Raw genomic sequence first — 19,911 nt, 5'->3', positions numbered from 1 at the left:
TATCATTAAACTTATTTTAGGGAAAAAGTGGAGAGGAGTCTTAAGATGGGTATTCCTATAAAACTTGTGAATAGCATTTCTAAATGGTGCTTTACATGTCTTTCTCCCTTCCTAGATTTATTAAGCAAATATTCATTAAATACTGTGCCCAATGCACCTATTATATGAGCTGCATTATAGTAGACAAGGCACAACATTTACCCTTGAGATAGTTTTAGTTTAGTTAGTGAGACAGGGCTATAGGGAAATTACAAATTTAAAATATATGAAGAAATTGTTGTAGCCATGAGAAGACTGAGACATCATAACAAAATGTAATGTGGGATCCTTGATGACATCCTGGAACAGAAAAAGGACAGTAGGTTTAAAACATAGGAAATCTGAAAAAAGCGTGGACTTTAGCTAATAATAATGTGTCAACACTGGATCATTAATTTTGGCAAATTTAATAATGAAGCATGTTAGTAATAAAGGAGGTGGGTATGGGATATATATGGGAACTCTGTACTGTCTTTGTAACGTTTCTGTAAATCTAAAACTTCTAAAATAAGGAGAGAGAGAGAGAGAGAGAGAGAGAGAGAAAATAAAATAAAGGAATGGCACAAGACCACTATTTTCTCTCCTGTTTCTTTGTTTTGTCCTACTTTAGTGGCCTCTCCCTCTTAATCTCATTTTGGATTTCCCTCCTTTGTTTAACCTCTAAATATTGAACATTCCAGAGCTCAATTCTGTGTCCCTTTTGTCCCTCTACATATTTTCACTTTCTTCTTGGTGACCTCTTCTAAACTCATGGTTTTAAATATAACTTAAATGTCAGAGTCATAAATGTATATCTCCTCGAGACCTCTCCTCAGAACTCCTTTTATATCCAACTGCCTACTTAACAACTCCCCATAATTGCTCACTAGCCTTCTCAAATGGAGATCTTTACTCCACATTTCAAAGCTACTCTTCCCCTAGTATCTCTTGTTATCTCAATATCTGTCAACATCTAGTCACTCAGGCCAAAAAAGGTGGAAGTTATCCTTGATTTATGTTCTTTAACTTCCCTCATTCAACTCATCAGCTAGTCCTATTCACTCTTCTCCTGAAATATACAGAGAGATAAAATATGTGTATATTCTATACAATATATATAAATATATATATAGGGTCCATCTACTTCTATTTTCACCAACACTATGCTAGTTGAAGCCACCATCATCATTCTCCTGGACTACTACCTAAATCATCAGGCCTCATCTTGACCCTTTCTCCACATACATCCACTATGGTTCACCCATAATGGCCACATTTATGTTTCTGGGAAAAGCCACTCCTGCTTGCCTTCTTAGGATATTTTAATCCACCTGAAATACTACAGCTGCTGATTTTCTTGAGGTCAGATCTTCTTTGTCATTTAAATCTCAGATTGAGAGACAAAAATCTGAAAAGCCATCACTGTTATACAACCCAATGTGTCTTTCAAGTCATTCTCTATTACCTCAACTTATTTAATTATACTGCAAAGTATGTTTATCTAATTTTTTTTTATTATTGTTATTATTATGATTTAGTCATTGCTATGATCTAAATGATTAGATCAATTCCAGGAATACAAAGCCTAAACAACCTACTACTTCGTGTTTTGTTTTGTTTTTTAATTTAATTTAATTTATTTATTTTCTACAGCAGGTTCTTATTAGTTATCTATTTTATACATATTAGTATGTATATGTCAATCCCAATCTCCCAATTCATCCCACCACCACCACCACCACCACCACCACCGTTTTCCCCCCTTGGTGTCCATACGTTTGTTCTCTACATCTGTGTTTCTACTTCTGCCTTGCAAATCGTTCATATACAATATTTGTTTTTCTCTTTCTGACTTACTTCACTCTGTGTGACAGTCTCTAGGTCCATCCACATCTCTACAAATGACCCAATTTCATTCCTTTTTATGTCTGAGTAATATTCCAATCTATATATGTACCACATCTTCTTTATCCATTCATGTGTCGATGGGCATTTAGGTCGCTTCCATGATCTTCCTATTGTAAATAGTGCTGCAGTAAACATTGGGGTGCATGTGTCTTTTTGAATTATGGTTTTCTTGGGTATATGCCCAGTAGTGAGATTGCTGGGTCATATGGTAATTCTATTTTTAGTTTTGTAAAGAACATCCATACTGTTCTCCATAGTGGCTGTATCAATTTACATTCCCTCCAACTGTGTAAGAGGGTCCCCTTTTCTCCACACCCTCGCCAGGATTTGTTGTTTGTAGGTTTTCTGATGATGCCCATTCTAACTGGTGTGAGGTGATACCTCATTGTAGTTTTGAATTGCCGTTCTCTAATAATTAGTGATGTTGAGCAGCTTTTCATGTGTCTCTTGGCCATCTGTATGTCTTCTTTGGAGAAATGTCTATTTAGGTCTTCTCCCCATTTTTGGATTGGGTTGTTTGTTTTATTAATATTGAGCTGCATGGGCTGTTTATACATTTTGGAGATTAATCCTTTGTCCATTGATTCATTTGCAAATATTTTTTCTCATCTGAATGTTGTATTTTCATTTTGTTTATAGTTTCCTTTGCTGTGCAAAAGCTTTTAATTTTCATTAGGTCCCATTTGTTTATTTTTGTTTTTACTTCCATTACTCTAGGAGGTGGGTCAAAAAAGATCTTGCGGTGATTTATGTCAAAGGGTGTTCTTCCTATGTTTTCCTCTAAGAGTTTTACAATGTCCGGTCTTACATTTAGGTCTTTAATAGGTCTTTAATCCATTTTTTAAAAAACATCTTTATTGGAATATAATTGTTTTACATTGTTGTGTTAGTTTCTGCTGTATAACAAAGTGGATCAGCTATAGTGTACGTATATCCCCATATCATCTCCCTCTTGCATCTCCCTCTCACCCTCCATATCCCACCACTCTAGGTGGTCACAAAGCACTGAGCTGGTCTCCTTGTGCTATGCAACTGCTTCCCACTAGCTATCTATTTTACATTTGATGATGTATATATGTAAATGTCACTCTCTCACTTCATCCCAGCTTACTATTCCCCATCCCCGTGTCCTCAAGTCCATTCTCTATGTCTGAGTCTTTATTCCTGTCTTGCCCCTAGGTTCTTTTGAACCAAATTTTTTTTAGATTACATATATATGTGTTAGCATACGGTATTTGTTTTTTTCTTTCTGACTTACTTCACTCTGTATGACAGACTCTAGGTCCATGCACCTCACTACAAATAACTCAATTTTGTTTCCTTTTATGGTGAGTAATATTCCATTGTATATTTGTGCCACATCTTCTTTATCCATTCATCTGTCGATAGACACTTAAGTTGCTTCCATGTCCTGGCTATTGTAAATAGTGCTGCAATGGACATTGTGGTACATGACTCTTTTTGAATTATGGATTTCTCAGGGTATATGCCCAGTAGTGGGATTGCTGGGTCATATGGTAGTTCTTAGTTTTTTAAGGAAGCTCCATACTGTTCTCCATAGTGGCTGTATCAATTTACATTCCCACCAACAGTGCAAGAGGGTTCCCTTTTCTCCACACCCTCTCCAGCATTTATTGTTTGTAGAATTTTTGATGATGGCTGTTCTGACTGCTGTGACGTGATACCTCATCGTAGTTTTGATTTGCATTTCTCTAATGATTAGTGATGTTGAACATCATTTCATGTGTTTGTTGGCAATCTGTATATCTTCTTTGGACAAATGTCTATTTAGGTCTTCTGCCCATTTTTGGATTGGGTTGTTTGTTTTTTTAATATAGAGCTGCATGAGCTGCTTGTATATTTTGGAGATTAATCCTTTGTCAGTTGCTTCATTTGCAAATATTTTCTCCCATTCTGAGGCTTGTCTTTTCATCTTGTTTATGGTTTCCTTTGTTGTGCAAATGCTTTTAAATTTCATTAGGTCTCATTTGTTTATTTTCGTTTTTATTTCCATTTCTCTAGGAGGTGTGTCAAAAAGGATCTTGCTGTGATTTATGTCATAGAGTGTTCTGCCTAAGTTTTCCTCTAAGAGTTTTATAGTGTCCGGCCTTACATTTAGGTCTTTAATCCATTTTGAGTTTATTTTTGTGTATGGTGTTAGGGAGTGTTCTAATTTCATTCTTTTACATGTAACTGTCCAGTTTTCCCAGCACCACTTATTGAAGAGACTGTCTTTTCTTCACTGTATCTTCTTGCCTCCTTTATCAAAATAAGATGACCATATTGTGTCAGTTTTTCTCTGGGTTTTCTATCCTGTTCCATTGATCTGTATTTCTGTTTTTGTACCAGTACCATACTGTTTTGATTACTGTAGCTTTGTAGTGTAGTCTAAAGCTAGGGAGCCTGATTCCTCCAGCTCCGTTTTTCTTTCTCAAGATTGCTTTGGCTATTCAGGGTCTTTTGTGTTTCCATACAAATTGTGAAAGTTTTTTTTCTAGTTCTCTGAAAATAGCCATTGGTAGTTTGATAGGGATTGCATTGAATCTGTAAATTGCTTTGGGTAGTATAGTCATTTTCACAGTTTTGATTCTTCAAATCCAAGAACATGGTATATCTCTCCATCTGTTTGTATCATCTTTAATTTCTTTCATCAGTGTCTTATAGTTTTCTGAGTACAGTTTTTCTTTTTTACCTCCTTGGGTAGGTTTATTCCTAGGTATTTTATTCTCTTTGTTGCAATGGTAAATGGGATTTTCCCCTTAATTTCTCTTTCTAATCTTTTGTTAGTGTACAGGCATGCAAGAGATTTCTCTTCATCAATTTTGTATCCTGCAAATTTACTAAATTCATTGATTAGCTTTAGTAGTTTTCTGGTGGCATCTTTAGGATCATCTATGTGTAGTATCATGTCATCTGCAGTGACAGTTTTACTTCTTCTTTTCCAATTTGGATTCCTTTTATTTCTTTTTCTTCTCTGATTGCCATGGCCAGGACTTCCTAAACTATGTTGAATAATAGTGGTGAGAGTGGATATCCTTGTCTTGTTCCTGATCTCAGAGGAAATGCTTTCAGTTTTCACCATTGAGAATGATGTTTGCTGTGGGTTTGTCATATATGGCCTTTCTTATGTTGAGGTAGGTTCCCTCTATGCCCACTTTCTGGAGAGTTTTTATCATAAAAGGGTGTTGAATTTTGTCAAAGCCTTTTCTGCATCTATTCAGATGATCATGTGATTTTTATTCATCAATTTGTTATTCTGGTGTACCTCATTGATTGATTTGTGTATATTGAAGAATCCTTGCATCCCTGGGATAAATCCCACTTGATCATGGTGTATGGTCCTTTAGTGTGTTGTTGGATTCTGTTTGCTAGTATTTTGTTGAGGATTTTTACATCTATATCCACCCTTGATATTGGTCTGTAATTTTCTTTTTTTTGTAGTATCTTTGTCTGGTTTTGGTATCAGGCTGATGGTGGCCTCATAGAATGAGTTTGGGAATGGTCTTTTCTGCAGTTTTTTGGAAGAGTTTGAGAAAGATGGGTGTCAGCTCTTCTCTAAATATTTGATAGAGTTCTTCTGTGAAGCCATCTGGTCCTGGACTTTTGTTTGTTGGAAGACTTTTAATCACAGTTTCAATTTCATTACTTGTGTTTGGTTTCTTCATATTTTCTATTTCTTCCTGGTTCGGTCTTGAAATGTTATACCTTTCTAAGAATTTATCCACTTCTTCCAGGTTGTCCATTTTATTGGCATAGAGTTGCTTATGATGCTTTGTATTTCTGTGGTGTCCATTGTGCCTTCTCCCTTTTCACTTTTAATTTTATTGATTTGAGTCCTCTTCCTCTTTTTCTTGGTGAGTCTGGCTATAGGTTTATGAATTTTGTTATCTTCTCAAAGAACCAGGTAGTTTTATTGCTCTTTGCTATTGTTTTCTTTGTTTCTATTTCATTTATTTTTCCTCTGATCCTAATGATTTCTTTTCTTCTACTACCTTTGGGTTTTGTTTGTTCTTCTTTCTCTAGTTGCTCTAGGTGTAAGGTTAGTTTGTTTATTTCAGATATTTCTTGTTTCTTGTAGTAGTATTGTATTGCTATAAATTTCCCTCTTAGAACTGCTTTTGGTGCATCCCCTAGGTTTTGGATCATCGTGTTTTTGTTTTCATTTGTCTCTAGGTGTTTTTTGATTTCCTCTTTGATTTCTTCAGTGATCTCTTTGTTATTTAGTAATATAATGTTTAGCCTCCATGTGTTTGTGTATTTTACGTTATTTTCCCTGTAACTTATTTCTAATCTCATAACATTGTGGTCAGAAAAAATGCTTGATATGATTTCAATTTTCTTAAATTCAACGAGGCTTGATTTGTGACCAAAGATGTGTTCTTTCCTGGAAAATGTTCCATGTGCATTTGAGTAGAAAGTGTAATCTGCTATTTTCGGATGGAATGTCTTATAAATATCAATTAAATCTATTAGGTCTATTGTGTCATTTAAAGCTTGTGTTTCCTTATTAATTTTCTGTCTGGATGATCTGTCCATTGGTGTAAGTGAGATGTTAAAGTCCCCCGCTATTACTGTGTTGCTGTTGATTTCCCCTTTTACAGCTGTTAGCATTTGCCTTGTGTATTGAGGTGCTCCTATGTTGGGTGCATATATATTTATAATTGTTATATCTTCTTCTTGAATCTACCCCTTGATCATTATGTAGTGTCCTTCCTTGTCTCTTGTAACATTCTTTCTTTTAAAGTCTTTTTTATCTGATATGAGTATTGCTACTCCAGCTTCCTTTTGATTTCCATTTGCATGGAATATCTTTTTCCATCCCCTCTCTATCTAATATTCTCCTTTAAATTTTTTTTTTATTTTTAATATATTTTTATTAAAATATAGCTGATTTACAATGTTGTGTTAATTTCTGCTGTACAGCATCTCCTATTACTTATTAATTTTTTTAACATCTTTATTGGAGTATAATTGCTTTACAATGTTGTGTTAGTTTCTGCTGTATAACAAAGTGAATCAGCTATATGTATACATATATCCCCATATCCCCTCCCTGTTGTATCTCTCTCTCACCCTCCCTATCTCACCCCTCTAGGTGGTCACAAAGTACCGAGCTTAACCCCCTGTGCTATGCGGCTGCTTCCCACTAGCTATTTTACATTTGGTAGTGCATATATGTCAATGCCACTCTCTCACTTTGTCCCAGCTTACCCTTCCCCGTCCCCGTGTCCTCAAGTCCATTCTCCATGTCTGTGTCTTTATCCCTGTCTTACCCCTAGGTTCTTCAGAACCTTTTTTTTTTTTTTTTTTTTAAGATTCCATATATATGTGTTAGCATACAGTATTTGTTTTTCTCTTTCTGACTTACTTCAGAAAGTAAGTGGCATGACAGACTCTAGGTCCATCCACCTCACTACAAGTAACTCAATTTCATTTCTTTTTATGGTGAGTAATAGTCCATTGTATATATGCGCCTCATATTCTTTATCCATTCATTTGTCAATGGACACTTAGTTTGCTTCCATGTCCTGGCTATTGTAAATAGTGCTGCAATGAACATTGTGATACATGACTCTTTTGAATTATTATTTTCTCAGTGTTCATTCTTCTTATAGTTTAATTCAGTTTTTTTGCTTTTTTGTGTCTCCTTCCAGTAGAATGTAAGTTCTTGGAAAATAGCAACTTTGTATTCTTGATTCTTAGAACACTACCTGACAATCACAGGACCTCAATAAATGTTTCAAGTGACAAATAATTAATGGACACTAAAGTCCTGAAATTTAGGGAGACGAGGGGTTACAGTGGAGGTAGAATGATAGGAGAAATTTACTGAAAGGAGTGAGAAGTGGTAAGGATTTGAGAATTGAGTAAGACTAGTCAATAAGTAGATAAAGATGGAATTCCAGAAAAAGAAAAAAAATGAGTAGAACAAAGGTGTGGAGAGAGCAGTAAACATGGTCTTCTTGGGAAAAGCAGGTGAACAGAAATTTTGTGAAGATTATAAGATCAGAATTCATGGCAAATACAAATTGCAGAGATTCTTGAATACCAGGCTTGGAATCAGCCATGTTAGTGACTTTTCTTCTGTTGATTTTCAACTTCAGCTACCTTTGAGCCTTTTAACCATGATCTCATTCTGAGTCTTTTGAGTGAAAGTAATATAGGCTGCTCCACCACCATTTTTTTCTTTCTTTATTTCCCAATGCAAATTTTGATGTCAGCTTGCTTGGGTCTGGCCCAGTGTGTAAGGTGATTCTAGGTTATATCTGTCTTCTGTGGTTGGAACTGCCACAACAACAAAAAGGAGTATAAAATTGAAATAGGTTTTCCTTACTATCAAAAGAAAGGCCTTTGCTATGTGTATTTCCTCATCTGACAGTGATGACAGCATTTATTGTCAACAAAATTTTTTTGACTAGACAGCTGGATTTTTCCCAGGGGCTGGTTGCACATCAAGTAAGGAAATCCAAATCCATAGGCAAAGAGAAGCCGAGAACACAGTGGAAACTAAGGCTGCTTTCTGTTCACGCGTTTGCTCTGAGAAATTCTCAGTCAGCTCTCCACCCACTGGAAATCAGATGTAAACAACAACAAGATGATTATTGAGGATCTGGCTGGGAGACGTTAAAATGGAAATGCAGTACTTCTCTTGGTGCTCTAGCTCAGATAAACTACCGTAATAGTACAGCAGAACTTTAAATGAGGTGCCTTTTAAATGTGCTGCCCTGTCTTTCCAAATTGCCAAGCAGTAGGTAGGCAGACTGGGAATTTGAAAACATATTATGTAAAATGCCTTTATTTTCTTCAATTCTAGCCTATATTCAGTTCTAGCCTATATTTTGTAATTGATGGGCATCAAGTGGGCCCTGCTTAGGCTGTCTGATTTTTGCAGGGTGAATCTGGATCATTCACAATGCATGTTAAAGAAAGCTAATGAAAACTCTACAGTTCCATCATTATAATAGACTTGATTCAGATGGTCTAATTGTCTTGCTGCCTGCTAAAATCTTAAATAATTCCACATCTGAATGGATGGGGTAGCTGAAGAAACAGTGATTGGAGATGAAGAGAGAGCAAAAAGTTTTGCAACTCTCTTGATGGAACAGAGGCTTTCAGTGATACTTTTGTCAGTTGCGGTACTCAACTATCCAGGGGCTTCTTTTTCCTTCTTCCTTTTAAATGATGTTTCTTGAATTGATGCTTCAGTCAGACTGATACGTCTTCCTTATATGGATGTGTGTGTGTATGTGTGTGTAGGGAGAGGTAAAGAAAAGAGGTGAGGCAGAGCTAGAGACAAGTGACAGGGCAATTCAAATAGGCTTAAATACATACTTACTATTTCTCATCAGTAGAAATATCCTGAGTGGTTTTTATAAAACTTTATGACAGTATATTTACAGGTTAATAATCAATTTGAAAATAACGAGGTGGTAGGCTGCTGTTACATTTTGTAGTATGACTTATGGGTAGAAAAGAATTATTTTATGTATAGTCAGTCTTCTTTCTTGGACAACATGGACACAGTACTTCTCTGCTTTCATCTTAGTCTGTTTTCTCTTTTGTTTTTGCTTTAGCTCAACAGAATTCACCAAAAATCCATGAAGGCTGGTGGGCATACAAGGAGGTGGTCCAGGGAAGCTTTGTCCCAGGTAAATGCATATTTATTACTTTATTTTTAAGAAAATAATTTGAGTGAAATGTAGTATTATTTCCAGAATTTTGCATTTGCTACATGGCATGGAATGTATTGCAAAAAGCATCATAGTCTGACTAATGTGTTAGATGAATCCTCCATCAAGAGAAAGTTTATTAAATGAGTGGTAATTTAACCAACACTACGTTTTTCCATCTGAGCTTACATCTTAAGGTCCTTCCATCTACAGGTGGCTGTGTCAGGGAGAGGGCAATGCAAGAGTCGGGTTTGAGGTTCTGTATGCTAAAATTTGGTTGAGAAAGAACGATTTTTTAATGTTAATGAAACAGGAAGTCTGGAAACTAGCAATGAGGCTTGCTGGGATGCACGCTGTCTCTGATGTCACTTCAGTAGCATTCACGGTCAGGACTTAGCAGATTGGGCCAAATACCAGGTAAAAAATCATAGGTAAAGTGGATGATTTCAGCATGGGAGGAGAGAACTGAAGACATGTTAAAACCAGAAACATACCATAACTTTAGTTTTGAGGCAAGGTGGAGTGTCGTTGTCTTCCCCCACTACTCTTATCCTAATTATAGTCCTCAGTCTTCCGCTGCTTCAAGACTGTAGGGAAAGAGGCAAGAGAAAGAGCATGAATGTTAAAGAGAAGGATGGAAGGGAAGGCAGGTGAGATATTTCAAAGTCTTTTTAACTGCTTATATGTGAGAGGGTAAGAGATAAAGCTCTCAAAAGGAGTCAAAATTAGGCACTGAAAACAGAGGTCAAGTGTCAGTTGAGGTCTTTGTAGTAGTGGCAGGTGGGAAGAGCGGTGACCTCAGGTCACCTGGTTCATTCTTGGATGCTATGTCTTCTTTTCCTGTTCTTCTGTATAGTTCATTATATCAGCTGTGCAGAGCTAAGCAAGTTGCTAAACTCTGAGCATCACTTTTCTCATTTGTATTGTGGGACATAAATATGTACCTTTGAAGCTTTGCAATAAGAGGAAAGCAGGCATGGTGAGGGAGAATGAATGACCCAGGGAAAAGCCAGTTGACTGCCGAATAGTTTCATAAATTGGTATTATTAACTTGATAAATTTACTATGGTACATTTATTTCTTGGCCCAGTGGGCATAGAAACTGGGCTTGATTAATTCACCCAGAAAGGATCAAGTTTCTAATAATATTCTTATAATAATTTAATTGACACAGATGTGTTCATATGGCATGATATAGACATATGACATTTTATACTTACAGTTGGGGGCATCCCTTTCCAATTGATAGAAGGCTTGTGTATTTTTTTCTGAGGAATCTTCTTCTCATATTCAAGATATCCCAGAAATTACATTTATAATAATATTTTTATGCTTTGTGATTATTAAATTAGAGCAACAAAGGGCATTCTGCCAGATTATAAATCTTGCTAAACTAGTAATATTCTCCATAGTGACTGAAATGCTCATGGATAATACTGGATACATTCTGGAAAATTTTGCTTTTCTGCCCCACAGTTTTTTGACTTTTTCCTCTCTGTTGACACATTCTTCCTTTACATGTACTTAAGTACCTATTTTGAGTTTGTTGTTGCTTCTAAGACAACCACAGGAAAGAAGTTTTATCTTTCCTTTATGTGTTGATTTAAAAGAATTTAAGTTTCCCTCATTTCAAGTTTTAAATGAGGTAATATGTATAAAACCATCTATATGGGAACCAGTAAGGTGTGGAGTTATGAGCATGAACTCTGGAGTTGGACAGACCTGGAGCTGAGTCTGGACTCTATGGTTTCCTTCTGGTAGAACTGTCAGCAAGTCGCCTACCAACTCTCATTCCCCCAGGTTCTTCATCTGTTACAATGAAGATAAGGACCAAATGATACTCACAAAGTTTTGTGAGGATTAAATTACATAATGTAGGTAAAGTGTCTGGTGCATCGTGTGAGTCAGTACCTGTAATGTTGTTGGCATTACTATCATTATTTTATCATAACAACATAACTGGATATTTGATACTTCTCTGTTTGAGAAAGGAAGAGAACTGTAAATTGAAAAATGTAATCGTGCAAGTGAGGGTCTCTCATGATGCCAGAACATGGAAGGTGCTTAGTAAATGTTCCTTGAATTTGTAAGCTCAAAGTGTCTCCATACAGTAACCACTGGAGAGGAAACTTCATCATTCTCTAGATTTAACAGTCCCAAAATTCTTTGGCTTCTTGGTAAAGAAGACTGGTATCTGATGATCTCACTTCCTAAACTTTTGGGAATTTCAAATCTCTTTAAAAAGATAAGAGTCATGAGAATTTGTGAATTAAGTAATTGGACCTTAGGCTCTAACATCTGACAGACTCCAGATGACCCACTTTATCTGAATTGGTGCTTAGGCCAATGGTCCATTTTTCTCTCATTATCATTACTAAATATAAGGTTAAGAATGTTCTTTACTTTGCCCTGGGATTTTTTTCAGATTATTGATGTGTAAAGGAGAAGAGAATCTCTTATGACTAGATTATTTGGACAAGTTTTATTGTCCCATGAGTTTTTACTAGAGTGTCCAGAAATAATTATCAGTTGACGTAATAGTTGTGAATCTGTTACCTTAACAAAGCTTGTAGTAGATAAAGAATACATGATTTCTACAGCAATGGCAAACACAAGGTTGATTTAGCATCAGAATAGCCCACTTTGGTCAGTTCAATTGTACTTAAGGAGTAGCCACCTGATACTGAGCACATATGTGGGACTGTTGATAAAGAGCTAACTGATACATAGTTCTTATACAAGGATAAACTCACAGTTTAAAGAGGAAATAAAGCCATAAACCCCTGACTTAGTATAAGGGCTCTAATAGGGTTTATAAGACATATAAAGGAGGCCATAAAGCGTTGGGATTCAGCCTGCCTGGTGTTTAACAGATTTTGTTGTTTACTTGCTTAAATCTGTATCTTCATCCAGCATCACCCATAACCACCATCTGCCTTACAGACAGAGCACCAATTGTATTTGGGTGTTTACCTCCACATAGTCATGTGCTCAGGGAAGGAGACTGTCCCAGCCCCAGACGGTTACTCTTGGCTAATATCTACACCATGGTGATTTCAGCCTCTTTTTTTGACAGTGATTGATTTAGACGTCATGATGGCTACTTTTATGTGTCAACTTGGCTGACCCACAGTACCCAGATATTTGATCAAACATTACTCTAGATGTTTCTGTGAAGATATTTTTAAAATGAGATTAGCATTTATACTGGTAGACTCTGAGTAAAGCAGATTATTCTCCATAATGTCGGTGGGCCTCATCCAATCAGTTGTGGGCCTTAAGAGAAAAAGGCTGAGGGAACTTGTGTGTCCAGAAGTTTTCAGCCTTCAGCTACAACATCAACTGGGCCTCCAGGCTGCTGGCCTACCTTGAAAATTTCAGATTTGTCAGTCTCCATAATCATGTGAGCCAATTCCTTAAAATAAATTTCTCTCTCTGTAGACCAACACACACACACACACACACACACACACACACACACACACACACACACATTCTATTGGTTCTGTTTCTCTGGAACACCCTGACTAATACACTAACACAGATATGAAAATATGATGAATAGTTCTCTCCATCGTTTGTGAGGGGAGTCCACTGAAAAAACTTGGGAACAAAAGCCACACTAAAGATGGCAGAGCAGAAAGTTGGAAAGAACCAAGATCTTTTATGGGCCACTTGAGTATTGAATTAACCATGGAACTGCCTCAGCATTTTTTTTCTTGAGATAAAAAAACATCTTGTTGTTGGAGCCACTTTGAGTCAGGCTTTCTGTTACTTGCAGCCCAAATAATTCTTCAAGAGTCATATTTCTCAGTACAGAGGAGAAGGAAGGAAGGAAGTCTTGGGTCTTGACAATCTTCAGGATTATCCAAAGTGGATAAGGAGAAGAATGTGAGGGTTATCAGGATAAACAACACTGGCAAAGAGGAGTGAAAATTCACTGTGGGTTTGGGGAGTGCTGGGTACCTCTGAGTCTCTAAACGGCCGGGTACACAATAAGATGTGATGAATGAGGAGACCAGCAAGGTCATCAGGGGCCATGCTGTTAAATTCTTTGTGTTCCATGTTCAAGAGCTTAGACATAGTTTTTGTTTCATTTTGTTTTCTTTTTTAAATAGAGGGATTATAAGACATTTTAAGCCTGGAGTGACACAATCAAATGTAAATTTTTAAAAGCCAGCTATGAGTCAAATGGCCATGGGCATGACAAAATTACACATATTTACAGTGCAGCTGTTGATGAAAAAGACCAGAAGACTAGCATAAAAGATATACAACTAAAGGTGTAAAGAAGGAACCACAACAAGACAGGTAGAAGGGGCAGAGAAGCAGTATAGTCGAGACCCATACACCCAGGTGGGCCATCCACAAATGGGAGGATAATTATAGTTGCAAGGAGCATGGGATCCAAGCCTCACACTGGGCTCCCCAGCCTGGGGGTTCTGCACCATGAAGATGAGCCCCCAGAATGTTTGGCTTTGAAAGCCATCAGGGCTTACTTTTGGGAGAGTCAGAGGGCTGTGGGAAATAGAGACTCCACTCTTAAAAGGCCCACACAAAATCTCACACACTCCAGGACCCAGGAAAGAAGCAGTAATTTGAAAGGATTCTGGGTCAGACCCACTTGCTGATCTTGGAGAGTCTCCTGGAGAGACAGAGGGTAACTGGAGCTCACCCTGGGAATATAGACACTGGTGGCAGTCATTTTGGGGATCTCGTTCTACCACAGTTACACTGATTCTGGCAAGCACTATTTTGGAGTCCTCTCTGTAGCTTATTAGTGCTGGCACTGGCCTCACCCACCAACAGCATGGCTGCCTTAAAATCCCCTGAGCCCACAGCCATTCCAGAACCCAGCCTTTACACCAGAGGGCCCAGGACCCAGCATAATTAGCTCCGGGACCAGCCTCACCAACCAGTGGACAGGCAACAACTCTGAGACCCCCTGGGCCCTGCAGCCAGAGACCCTGGGACCTGGATCCACCCACTAGCCCCAGGAACTGCTGGAGCTTTGAAACCAGCCACTTTGTGACCCAGCCCTGCCCACCAGTGACTGGTAGCCTCGTCACAAGGCAGGGCTGGCAACCAACACACTTAGGCCATATAGGGGCACACTAGAGTATATAGCTCTGTTGACCAGAGGTGAGTGTGCTGCTGGGATACCTAGGACATGTCCCACAAAAAAGCCACTTCTCCACAATTGAGAAATGTAAATAACCTTCCAAATGCATAGAAATAAAAAGAGCAAATTAAGAAAAATTAGGCAACAGAGGAATATGTTCCAAATGGAAGAACAATATAAAACCACAGAAAAACTAAGTGAAGTGGAGATAAACAAGCTACCTAATAAAGAGTTCAAAGTAATGATCAAGAAGATGTTCAAAGAACTTGAGAGAAGATTGGATAAACAGAGTGAGAAGTTAAACATTTTAACAAAGAGTTAAAAAGTGTAAAGAAGAACCAGACAGAGCTGAAACATACAATATCTGAAGTAAAAAGTACACTAGAAGGAACCAACAGTAGATTAGATGATACAGAGGAAAAATTCAGTGCATTGGAAGACAGAGAAGTGGAAATCACTGAAGCTGAACAAAAAGAGAAAAAAGAATAAAAAGAAATGAGGTCAATTTAAAAGACCTTGGAAACAACATCAAGTGTACTGACATTCACATTATAGGAATCTCAGAAGGAAAAGAGAGAGAGAAAGGGACAGAAAACATATTTGAAGACATAAGAGCTGAAAATTTCCCTAACCTGGGAAAGGAAACAGACATCAAGGTCCAGGAAGCACAGAGAGTCCCAAACAAGATCAACTCAAAGGGGACTACATCAAGACACATTGTAATTAAAATGGCAAAAATTAAAGATAAAGAGAGAATAATAAAAGTGGCAAGGGAAAAGCAACAAGTTATATACAAGGGACCACCCATAAGGCTATCAGCTGACTTTTCTGCAGGTCAGAAGGGAGCGGCACAATATATTTAAAGTGATGAAAGGAAACCTACAACCAGGATGGTGGAGCAGGGGTGGGGCAGATGGATGAGCACATATATGTCTGAAGGAAAAGCAGTGGATGGAAGCTTCTGCGGTATGTAAAGCACTCTGTGAGTTAAATTCTGGAGGCATTGGAATGAGTTGTTTTAAACATATACTTAGTGTGAGGTTACTGTTAGCTGTGCTGTTTACAGGGTAAACCAAGAACAAAGTAGCCAACCGCAGACTTCTGCCTGGTGCAAAGTCTTGCATCTGAAATGTCTACTAATACTCTCATTGGTAAAGGCAAATATATGGTAAATGTAGTAAATAATGATTTTCTACATTATATAGGCATAATGATCAAGGGATCACTCCAAGAAGATGAAACAATTAGAAATATATATGGTTCCAACATAGAAGCGTCTAAATACATAAAGCAAATATTAACAGATATAAAGTGAGAAATTGGCAGTAATACAATAATATTGGGGACTTTAACACTTGACTTACATCAATGGACAGACCATCGAGATAGAAAATCATTAGGGAAACACTGACCTTAAATGACACATTAGACCAAATGAACTTAGTAGATGTGTATAGAACATTCCATCCAAAGCAGCAGAATACACATTCTTTTCAAGTGCACATGGAACAGTCTCCAGGATAGATCACATGCTGGGTGACAAAATAAGTTTAAGTAAATTCAAGAAAATTGAAATCATGTCCAACATTTTTTTGAATCACAATAATGTGAGACTAGAAATCAACTGCAAGGGAAAAGCAACAAATATCATACAAGGGAATCCCCATAAGGTTAACAGCTGACCATTCAGCAGAAACTCTGAAAGCCAGAAGGGAGTGGCAGGACATATTTAAAGTGATGAAAGGGAAAAGCCTACAACCAAGTTTACTCTACCCAAAAGGATCACATTCAGATTTAACAGAGAAATTAAAACCTTTACAGAGAAGCAAAAGCTAAGAGAATTCAGCACCACCAAACCAGCTCTACAACAAATTCTAAAGGAACTTTACTAGGTCTGGTGGGATTTTGCCTTGCTCCTTCATCTGCTGTGTGTTTCTCTGTCTTCTCCTTTTAATTAACTTTCTGTGTTTGGGGTCTCCTTTTTGCAGGCTGTAGGTTCGTAGTTTCCATTGTTTTTGGTGTCTGTCCCCAGTGGCTAAGGTTGGTTCTGTGGGTTGTGTAGGCTTCCTGGTGGAGGGGACTAGTGCCTGTGTTCTGGTGGATGAGGCTGGATCTTGTCTTTCTGGTGGGCAGGTCCACGTCTGGTGGTGTGTTTTGGGGTGTCTGTGCTCTTACTATGATTTTAGGCAGCCTCTCTGCTAATGGATGGGGTTGTGTTCCTGTCTTGCTAGTTGTTTGGCATAGGGTATCCTGCACTGTAGCTTGCTGGGCGTTGAGTGGAGCTGGGTCTTGGCGTTGAGATGGAGATCTCTGGGAGATTTTCACCATTGGTATTACGTGGAGCTGGGAGGTCTCTTGTGGACCATTGTCCTGAACTTGGCTCTTCCACCTCAGTGGCACAACCCTGATGCCTGGCTGGAGCACCAAGAGCCTGTCCTCCACACAGTTCAGAATGAAAAGGAGAAAAGAAAGAAAGAAAGAAAGAAGAAGATAAAATAAAATAAAGTAAAATAAAATAAAATAGTTTTTAAAATAATTAATTAATTAATTAATTAATTTATGGCTGTGTTGGGTCTTCATTTCTGTGCGAGGGCTTTCTCTAGTTGCAGCAAGTGGAGGCCACCCATCATCGCGGTGGGCGGGCCTCTCACTATCACAGCCTCTCTTGTTGCGGAGCACAGGCTCCAGATGTGCAGGCTCAGTAATTGTGGCTCACGGGCCTAGTTGCTCTGCAGCATGTGGGATCTTCCCAGACCAGGGCTCAAACCTGTGTCCCCTGCATTGGCAGGCAGACTCTCAACCAGTGCGCCACCAGGGAAGCCCCAATAAAATAGTTTTTAAAATAAAAAATAATTATTAAGAAAAAAAAATTCTTTTTAAGTAATAAAAAACAAAAAACAAAAAAAAACCCCGAAGAGATAGAACCCTAGGACAAATGGTAAAAGCTAAGCTATACAGACAAAACCACACACATACACACTCACAAAAAGAGAAAAAGGGGAAAAAATATATATATTGTTGCTCCCAAAGTCCACCTCCTCAATTTGGGATGATTCATTGTCTATTCAGGTATTCCACAGATGCAGGGTACATCAAGTTGATTGTGGAGATTTAGTCCTCTGCTCCTGAGGCTGCTGGGAGAAATTTCCCTTTCTCTTGTTTGTTCGCACAGCTCCCAGGGTTCAGCTTTGGATTTGGACCCTCCTCTGCATGTAGGTCGCCTGAGGGCATCTGTTCCTTGCTCATACAGGATGGGGTTAAAGGATGAGCTGATTCGGGGGCTCTGGCTTACTCAGGCCGGGGGGAGGGAGGGGTACAGATGCGGGGTGAACCTTCAGTGGCAGAGGCTGGCATAACGTTGCACCAGCCTGAGGTGTGCCGTGTGTTCTCCCGGGGAAGTTGTCCGTGGATCACGGGACCCTGGCAGTGGCAGGCTGCACAGGCTCCCAGGAGGGGAGGTGTGGATAGTGACCTGTGCTTTCTCACAGGCTTCTTGGTGGCTACAGCAGCAGCCTTAGCGTCTTATGCCCATCTCTGGGGTCTGTGCTGATAGCCGCTGCTCACGCCCATCTCTGGAGCTCCTTTAAGTGGTGCTCTCCTCGCACACCAGGAAACAAAGAGGCAAGAACAAGTCTCTTTTATCTTCGGTAGCTCCAGACTTTTCCCCAGACTCCCTCCTGGCTAGTTGTGGTGCACCAGCCCCCTTCAGGTTGTGTTCACGCAGCTAACCCCAGTCCTCTCCCTGGGATCTGACCTGCGAAGCCTGAGGCTCAGTTCCCAGCCCCCACCTGCCCTGGCTGGTGAGCAGACAAGCCTCTCAGTCTGGTGAGTGCTGGTCGGCACCGATCCTCTGTGTGGCAATCTCTCCACTTTGCCCTCTGCACCACCGTTGCTGCGTTCTCCTCCATGGCTCTGAAGCTCCACCCCTCCGCCACCGGCAGTCTCTGCCAGTGAAGTGGCTTCCTAGTGTTTGGAATCCTTTCTTCCTTCACAGCTCCATTCCACTGGTGCAGGTCCCGTCCCTATTCTTTTGTCTCTGTTTTTTCTTTCTTCTTTTACCCTACCCAGGTACGTGGGGGAATTTCTTGCCTTTTGGGGGGTCTGAGGTCTTCTGCCAGCATTCAGTAGGTGTTCTGTAGGAGTTGTTCCACATGTAGATGTATTTCTGATGTATTTGTGGGGAGGAAGGTGATCTCAATGTCTTACTCTTCCACTATCTTGAAGCTCCTTCCTACCATACTGTTTTGATTACTGTAGCTTTGTAGTATAGTCTGAAGTCAGGGAGCCTGATTCCTCCAGCCCCGTTTTTCTTTCTCAAGATTGCTTTGGATCTTAAGGGTCTTTTGTGTTTCCATACAAATTGTGAAAGTTTTTGTTTTACTTCTGTGAAAAATGCGATTGGTAGTTTGATAGGGATTGCATTGAATCTGTAGATTGCTTTGGGTATTATAGTCATTTTCACAATGTTGATTATTCCAATCCAAGAACATGGTATAACTCTCCATCTGTTTGTATCATCTTTAATTTCTTTGATCAGTGTCTTATAGTTTTCTGCATACAGGTCTTTTGCCTCCTTAGGTAGGTTTATTCCTAGGTATTTTATTCTTTCTGTTGTAGTGTTAAATGGAAGTGTTTCCTTAATTTCTTTTTCAGATTTTTCTTCATTATAGTATAGGAATACAAGAGATTTCTGTGCATTAATTTTGTATCCTGTTGCTTTACCAAATTCATTGATTAGCTCTAGTAGTTTTCTGGTAGCATGTTTAGGATTCTCTATGAATACTATCATGTCATCTGCAAACAGTGACAGTTTTACATATCCTTTTCTGATTTGGATTCCTTTTATTTCTTTTTCTTCTCTGATTGCTGTGGCTAAAACTTCCAAAACCACGTTGAATAATAGTGGTGAGAGTGGGCAGTCTTGTCTTGTTCCTGATCCTAGTGGAAATGGTTTCAGTTTTTCACCATTGAGGAAGATGTTGGCTGTGGGTTTGTCATATATGGCCTTTATTATGTTGAGGTATGTTCCCTCTATGCCTACTTTCTGGAGGGTTTTTAACATAAATGAGTGTTGAATTTTGTCAAAAGCTTTTTCTGCATTTATTGAGATTATCATATGGTTTTTCTCCTTCTATTTGTTAATATGGTTTATCACATTGATTTATTTGTGTATATTGAAGAATCCTTGCATTT

The 19,911-nt window shown here is 38.6% G+C and overlaps 1 protein-coding gene across 1 annotated transcript in view; it reads left to right on the top strand.

Annotated features, from left to right (window-relative positions):
* Positions 1-19,911, top strand: part of CA10 (carbonic anhydrase 10) — a 604,800-nt gene that overhangs the window by 105,085 nt on the left and 479,804 nt on the right. The window contains exon 2 of the mRNA XM_059907353.1: positions 9,501-9,575. Coding sequence (XP_059763336.1) covers positions 9,501-9,575 — 75 coding nt within the window. The remainder of the gene's footprint in view (positions 1-9,500; positions 9,576-19,911) is intronic.

The sequence above is a fragment of the Balaenoptera ricei genome, chromosome 20 (assembly GCF_028023285.1).
Source record: "Balaenoptera ricei isolate mBalRic1 chromosome 20, mBalRic1.hap2, whole genome shotgun sequence".
NCBI lineage: Eukaryota > Metazoa > Chordata > Mammalia > Artiodactyla > Balaenopteridae > Balaenoptera > Balaenoptera ricei.
The sequence above is the reverse complement of the archived record's forward strand: the minus strand, read 5'-3'. Positions and strand labels throughout refer to the sequence as shown.